The sequence below is a fragment of the Arachis hypogaea genome, chromosome 14, assembly GCF_003086295.3.
Source record: "Arachis hypogaea cultivar Tifrunner chromosome 14, arahy.Tifrunner.gnm2.J5K5, whole genome shotgun sequence".
Lineage (NCBI taxonomy): Eukaryota > Viridiplantae > Streptophyta > Magnoliopsida > Fabales > Fabaceae > Arachis > Arachis hypogaea.
This window is the reverse complement of record NC_092049.1, coordinates 124,970,051-124,977,932: the sequence shown is the minus strand read 5'-3', so window position 1 is coordinate 124,977,932 and position 7,882 is coordinate 124,970,051. Positions and strand designations below refer to the sequence as shown.

Here is a 7,882-nt window from a genome sequence, read left to right as displayed (position 1 = left end):
TAAATAATCTGATACTTATAAAAAGAGTAGATTTTGCTTTTAAATATTAGATTTCAAACCACCATTTGTGTTTTGTTTTAATTTCATTATTATTTGCAAAATATAAAATTCGCATGATATATACACATAAAATCAATTATCAAATTAATTACTATATGTATTTATATATAAGTAAAGTTTTAAAATGGTATCTGAAAATTTGTATCGCTAACAAAACGAACCTCAAAAGATATTAATGATAAATAAACTTTCAAAAGATTTAAAAATATAACCAAAAACTTAGATATTAAAATATTAAAATATGTATTCTAAAAAATAATTTTAGAGATCAAATGTTGATACAAATTTTTATAATAATTATTAGAAAATAAAAAATTTTTCATCCTTAAAATTTAGTAATTTTTTGTCAAATAATTTTTTTTTAAAAATTATTGTGAATGATCATATTTTTTTTTTAAAAATAAAAAGAAAAATCTAAAGATGAAATGTTGCTCCGATTGCTAAATATAAATTTTTTTGTTATTTACAAAAAACATAATATTTATTGGTTCTTTTTATTGTATTTTAAAATCATTTAAGAACTATTTTATCGATAACATTTTTTAATGACATTTTTGTCCGTGACTGAATTTTTCGAGTATCGAATTGATAAATAATACTATATAAATATACGTGAACCTTCACATACAATTATTTTCATGTAAAGTAAATTAATTAATAATTAAAAATCGTTAGATAATAATTTAGTCAGATATGTCAAATTATTTTCAATTAACAGTTTCACAGAAAAATATCTACACGTAAATTTTTATTATAAATATATATAATTTAATTTATTTTTTATATATATTTTATATTTTAACATATTTATTTAATATAAATAATTAATTTAATAATTGATTTTTCGATTATACCTATCATGATACGACTTCCGTTGGACCAAGTCTTGCTACACCACTCATGTTATCAACCAAGTGAAGAGGCCAAGGTACTATCATTCTCCCCTTAATTATATATTGTCATGGTTACCATCTGATCTATCTCTGATTATCTTATGTTATATCAATTCACTGATTTCGAAATTCTTTTAAGTCCCAATTTTTGAACATCGAAAGTGCTTTAATTAGTAGCTTCGTCAATTGATCTTGTGTTTTATGAGCAGAACACATCAGACATATAACAATGGCAGGAACTGGTATTGCGTCAACAGGGATCGTACTTGAAGCACTGAGAAAAGATAATTACGAGAATTGGAGCGCTCTGGTGGAGAACTATCTTGTAGGGCAAGGCCTCTGGCATGGAATTGTTGAGGCTGATCCAAAAAAACCAGATCACAATAGCGAAAAAGATGACGAGTGGAGAGTGAAGAACGCAAAGGCTTTACACGCCATTCAACTGGCGTGTGGGTCGGAGAATCTGTCGAAAATAAGAACATTCAAGAAAGCCAGGGAAGCATGGAATCACTTAAAGATCTCCTTCAGCGAGGACGTTAGAGCGTTCCCAGATATCGAGCAAGGACACGGCGGTAGTGAAGCATCTTATTACGGTCTCCACGATAACGTGATGAGAGGCCAGTGGGATGAAGCGAAATCTTTAATCAACAGTAACCCTGATGATATTTTCGAAATTGCATCCTCTACGGGGAGGACGGTACTTCACATTGCAGTGGCTTCAGGGCAAGAGGAGATTGCGAAGGAGTTGGTTAGCATGGGGAACAAACGGTTGCTGAAGATGCAAGACAAAAGGGGATACACGGCTCTTGCTCTTGCTGCTAAATTAACCGACAATGTAGACATGGCAGAGAGGATGGTTCGTAAAGGGGGAAAGGAGCTGCTAACCATCCAAACCAAAGCCGGTGATGACGACGGAAAAACTAGAAATGATCCTAAAAATGATACAAACGGTGATGCTGAATCAACCGGTAACAAGACTACTACTGATGAGGATGGTGAAGAAGGTGAAACAAACGAGAAAAAGGGGGAGGATGGCCACGACGATGGTAATAAAGCAAATGATCGGAAAATGGAGGGGGATGGGGTTGAGGATGAGGATGTTAACAAAGGCAAAGGGGAGATTCCGGTACTTTTAGCATCAGCGAGTGGTCACAAAAAGATGACTAGGTATCTCTTCTCCCAAACTCCCATTGACGTTCTCTTCGATAACGGTTGCCACTACTGCCTTATGCTTCTCAAACGATGCATCTCTGCTGAAATATTTGGTGAGTGATATATTATACACTTGTTATAATAGGTGAGAATTCATTAGAGAATTTAATATATTTGATTAAATTATTTTTAAATAGTTTTAATTATTAATTTTAATTAAATACAATTTATATATAATTGTATATTTGTTTTGAATAAATGTTAATATGTATTTTTTATTAAAAATAATTGAAAAGATGTAGTAAAAAATAACAATTTTGATAATTATTAAGAGATATACACAAAAATAGTATAAATATTTTTTTTCTTAATTGTAAAATACAATTTTATGTTTTTTGTGTTTTAGACTTAGGTGTGCAATTTGTTTGTGTTCGTTTGACTGGTTTCAAAGTTATACTTGTCCATAATGACTTGCCCCCTCCTGTTTTTGTTTTGGGTTAGTGGTGTTAAAATTATTTCAAAAGAAAAAAAGAAAACAGAGTGAAACTAAAAGAAAATAGTCTGTGAATTTAGGAAATAAGTGAAAACTAACCACAATTGTTTCTATGAGAAAAAGAAGTTAAATGTCTGTTATTATTTCTATTCATTTTCAGATATTCCCGCCTTACTGCTCCAACACCGACGTTATGAGGAGATACCTCTGACTAATAACCCCAAAGAACTTCAGCAATTGGTACATGCATTAGCTCACATGCCTTCATCATTTCCCAGTGGTATCCAGCTTAGTCGGTGGCAGCAATTTATATATAATTGTGAGTTTCTTTTATACTTAAAAACCGTTTCGTTATAAAATAAACTACTTTAATTAATAGCTAACTAACATGTTGCAAAAGAACGAAAAGTTTAAAGGAACAAAATAAAGACACTCAACTTTTTTTTAAAAAGAAGAAAGTTCAACACACGAGGAGCATACAGACCAACCATAACAAATAATAAAGTAACAAGAACTAAAACACCTAAACTATTCCTATATTATTTCTGGCATTTTTTTTTTGATAGAAGTTATTTCTGGCATAGTTATCAACAACTATAAGATTAGCTATCACTTTACTCTCTAGAGTATATGATTGACCTATCAATACAATCTATCACTTTTGCTGGCTTGTTCTAAAATACAACTTCATTCCTTCTCAATCAAACATTCCACACAACAAAAAAGAAACCAGTTAACTTTTTTTTGCACATATACTTTTTTATTGGCACAACTCTTCAACTCTCAAATAAAAGTTGCTCTATGATTCTTGGGATGGTTCACGGTCTAACAATATTAGCAATCCAAACACATTATACCTACCAAGTAAAGTAGTCAAAAGTAACAAATAAATGTTGTAATGTTTCTATTTCGTTCCTACATAATACGCATGCAATATCCCTTTGTTTAATCACACATAATATATTTAGATAGTATTTAGTATTAATTCGTCCAACTAAAATAAACCAATTAAATAATTCAATTCGTGGTGAAACTGATCCTTTCCAAATTCAATTGATAAATTTATAATATTTCTTCTTGTAATACATACACAAAAGAGTTAATAAAATAAATACTATATTTATCAAATTTCCATATACTAATCTATCTCTCTTTCTCGCACAGCAACGAAGCCACAGGCACACATGGTCCTTAATGAGAAAAGAATCAAGATCCTATTATATGCTGAAGCAGAAGACGATAACTCATTTTCAAATAGCTGGGCAGATTTTATTGCAACTCACCCTTTGGGCAGAATCTTCAGGGCAATTTCAGTCTTATTGCTCGTAAAACAATTAAGTAAGTTGAATCGTAGCAACTTTAAAGTATGAGTACATTCATACTTTATATATATACATGCATATTATTGTCTTCAAAATTTAAAATGAGAAATCTCATGTATGTTCTTTTCCATTTTTTTATTAGGCGCACTTCTTGAACAAGTTAAACACGTCGCTCAAACTATAATACTTCGAAAGCTTCCTGGTACGTACTTTTGCCTTTGGCTTATGTGAGAACTAGCAACGTAATTACGTAACTAATAACTCTAGATCAATAATTAAGACCCTTTCAAGATTTTCAATTTTCAACGCTTTCAGGAAGTGAGAAAATATACGATATGAAAAAGGACCATCATTTAGTACTTGAGATTCTTAGATGCCTGAGCATGAGAATATCAGGTTTAAGTGAAGCAAGGATACATGAGTGTTCAGCTTACGACACAATGTTACAGGCAGCTAAGTCTGGAATTATTGAGATCATTAAATCAATGAGACATGCAAACCCTAATCTTCTATGGGCCATGGACAAAAACAGAAGAGACATATTTTCTCATGCGATTTTGAATCGTCAAGAGAAGGTGTATAGACTCATTCACGAAATTGGGGGGCGAAGAGAAATGTTTGCATCCCGTTTAGATGTGTTTAACAATAACTTGTTGCACTTGGCAGCCGAGTTAGGTCCTTCTTCTGACTTAGGCAGTAGGTCCAATGCTGCTCTGCAAATGCAAAGAGAACTCCATTGGTATATGGTAAATAAACTGCACATTCCTCCTGGATATATATAATATTGAATAAATTTATGTATTTAAATATTTAATCACATTTTAAATACACTTCATACATATAGAAAAGATTAAGGGATATCTCAGATGTTAATGAGTTATAACTCAAATGGCATAATCTTCCCATATTCACCTAAGAAGTTGCAGGTTCGAGTCTCAATCCTAATCCTCTGGATGCGGAGAGGAGACTATGCTATTTGAGTTATAGCTGGTTGACTCAATATTATGTATATTAAAATTGCTTGGTCACATAAAATTGTTCTTATAAATATAAGATTATGCATATCTAAAAGTGATGTCTGATCTGCATAAAACAACTATGGAGACGAGACAAAAAATTCTCTTAGAAAATTGGAGAGACATAAACTATGGATTGTGACTGGATGCAGGCGGTGGCGGAAATAGTGCCTCCCAAGTGCAAAGAAGCAAAAAATGCTGACGGTAAGAAGCCCCGTGAAGTATTTACCAAAAATCATGAGGATCTGTTGAAATCTGGAGAAAAATGGGCAAGAGATACGGCAGGTTCTTTCACACTTGTGGGCACTCTCATTATCACCATCATGTTTGCCGCAGCCTTCACTGTCCCGGGAGGAAATGACCAAAACAGCGGCATACCAATTTTCTTAAAAAAACGCACTTTTATTTTTAATATCTTCATTTTAGCTGATGCAGTATCTCTCATTACTTCCTCTTCTTCTGTCTTAATCTTTATTGGAATCCTTACATCGCGTTATGCCGAAAAAGATTTTCTCAGAAGCTTGCCCCTCAAGTTGCTGTTTGGCCTTATCACTCTCTTCTTTTCCGTTGCATCCATGATGATAGCTTTTGTTTCCGCACTTTCTATGATGCTCAAGGGATACCGTGGTGTTGTGATTGCAGCGATGTCACTTGCCATTATTCCAGTATTGGTTCTTATTCCTACATTGTTGACTCTCTCCTTAGAGATTTTGAAATCCACGTTGAAACCTAATTTGCTCACGGCTATGAAGAAGAAGAAGAAGAGTCCAGCCTAATTAATAATATTATTATCGTTCATTGTTTTTTTTTTCCTCGGAAAATATTATGGTGTCCTTATTAGTGCACATACATGACATGAATTGAATATGAAAAAGTATAGGACAACGAGGTATGTAAATGATTATATTCATTATTTTTAATTGAATGATTATTTTTTTTATTCGATTTATTCATGCACAGTTAACAATGACTTGATGTTCAATTCATTAAGTGTGCAGATTATCTTAATGTTAAAATTTAGGAAGTAATTTAGAAATAGAATATTTTTTATTTTATTGGGTTAATTCTAGAATTTATTGTTTACTTTGTTTACAAAAATTATTCTCTATCTAACAAAATTGATTTGATATTCATAGCATGAAAGAGTGCATAATATGTACTTATATTTATAATTAAAAAATGACATTATTTATTTTAGTTGCCAAAGTAATATATAAAGATACTGTGACATATATTTATTCAAAGGTTTTTCATTGTATTAAATAAAAAATAGTTAATTATCCATTTATTATTTTTCAATTATGTTAATCTTTATGTCATGTAAAAAATCGTTGACAATGTCAAAGTACTCATTCATAAAGCTAGAAGTTAGTCAAGCTATTTGAGGTTTAATTAGTTAATTTATTGAGCTAAGATTATAAATTTGTGAGTCAAGATTATTAAGCCTAAATCTGAATTCATATATTAAATGAGTAATTTGAATGAGTAAAACCATGTCAATTTTTTCATATATATGCATAATATATTTAATTTTAATATAACCTTACACTTTTTACTTATAATTATATATAGGACCTGCATTATAATGGTTAAGCATAAATTATAATTTATTTATATAAAATTAAATATTATGTTTATGATTTTTGATGGATTGAGCTCAATCAGAAACGGAGCTTAGTTGAGACAATGGGGTCATAGTCTCCTCCAAATTTATTATAAAAAAAATTAGTAGTATATTTTTAAAAAATAAAAAATAATTTAGTTGGCTCAAATAATTTAAAAGTACTTTACTAGTAGTTTTTTTATTCATATTTTGCATCTCTCTATTTAACAAGTAATATTTCTTTTACTTTTGACTTCAAATATAAAAAATTAGATATTTTTTATTTATTTAATTCAATATTATTTTATATTTTATTGTTTATTTAATTTAATTTTTATATAATAAAAAATATTAAAATATTCTATAAGTGTTAATATAATTATATTTATATAAATTGATAAAAAAATTCAATAAATATTATAAATTGCTGAATAATTTAATTCAAATTCAATTATTAAAAATTTTAAGTCACTAAATATTCGAAAAATATTATTATAAATTATTTTATATTTTTTATTTATAAAATTATTTATTTATTATTTTATTAATAATAAATTTAAAAAATAATTATATTTAAAAATTTTATTTTAATATAAATATTATTATTAAATTTTTATGTTATATTTTTTGCCCCTCTAAAATTTTATTTCAACCTCCGCAACTAAACCCAATTTCCATGAATCAAACATAAATTTGTCCTGACTTGACTAAACTAGGCTGAATTCCACCGTACCTGCACTTGCTGCTGCCGTTGCCGTGGATTCCCTCCTGCACTGGCACCCGCTGACCTCCCGTCAAATTCGGCGCGCCACAGAGAACCGCAACCATCGTTTTCCTACTCCTCTCTTAGTCGTGTCCTCTCACTACTAATGGTTGTCGTGCTCCTTTCACCAGCTGTCATCGACTCATCGGCCACTTTTCTGTCACGTCCTCCTCCTCCTCTCACCATCACATCTCTTAATTCTTTTGTCTTTAATCATCTTGTTTCTTTTGTCTTTTTTTTTTTTTCCTGTTGCATTCTTTCTTTTTCTTTTTTGCTTTAAGCATCTTTGGAACTTTTTCTTATGAGAGAAATGAATTCTATTCTCTTGATTAATGAGTTGCGTTTTATTTCAAAATCAATTTTTATTTTGGAACAATAACTTATTATATAGTAAAATTGATTGTTTAATATTTAAAATATCTATTTTGTCCTTAAATAAAAAAACTATTATACTAAAACATTATCCACTTATAGCTATAACTACAACCTACAAGGTCAGATTCCTCGGTCTTCACCCAATCATAATCTCCCACCATGCACAATCAACACCTTTACCAAATGATGCGTTCGTATCTTTGTT

The 7,882-nt window shown here is 30.2% G+C and overlaps 1 protein-coding gene and 1 long non-coding RNA gene across 3 annotated transcripts; one reads left to right on the top strand and one right to left on the bottom strand.

Annotated features, from left to right (window-relative positions):
- Positions 1-927: 927 nt before the first annotated feature.
- On the top strand, positions 928-5,876 carry LOC112743982 (uncharacterized). 2 transcript variants are annotated; one of them, XM_025793431.3, is made up of 7 exons: positions 928-988; positions 1,163-2,218; positions 2,759-2,917; positions 3,763-3,936; positions 4,063-4,122; positions 4,236-4,666; positions 5,089-5,876. In XM_025793431.3, the coding sequence occupies exons 2-7, from the start codon at positions 1,183-1,185 to the stop codon at positions 5,710-5,712; spliced, it is 2,484 nt and encodes an 827-aa protein (XP_025649216.1). In that variant the 5' UTR covers positions 928-988; positions 1,163-1,182; the 3' UTR covers positions 5,713-5,876. The 2 variants fall into 2 exon arrangements, with proteins under 2 accessions (XP_025649216.1, XP_072070929.1); XM_072214828.1 differs by lacking the exon at positions 928-988 and having other exon boundaries at positions 994-2,218.
- Positions 4,250-7,618, bottom strand: LOC140178347 (uncharacterized). The gene is made up of 3 exons (XR_011871237.1): positions 7,273-7,618; positions 5,166-5,680; positions 4,250-4,633 (listed from the first exon to the last, which is right to left on the bottom strand). It is a non-coding gene; the product is annotated as an uncharacterized lncRNA (long non-coding RNA).
- Positions 7,619-7,882: the final 264 nt, after the last annotated feature.

Excerpts from the sequence above, each read along its gene's own strand:
- LOC112743982 (XM_025793431.3), top strand. The coding sequence starts at position 1,183 with ATGGCAGGAACTGGTATTGCGTCAACAGGGATCGTACTTGAAGCACTG. Across the intron at positions 4,123-4,235 it reads AATACTTCGAAAGCTTCCTG|GAAGTGAGAAAATATACGAT; the intron begins GTACGTACTTTT and ends CAACGCTTTCAG. Across the intron at positions 4,667-5,088 it reads GAGAACTCCATTGGTATATG|GCGGTGGCGGAAATAGTGCC; the intron begins GTAAATAAACTG and ends GACTGGATGCAG.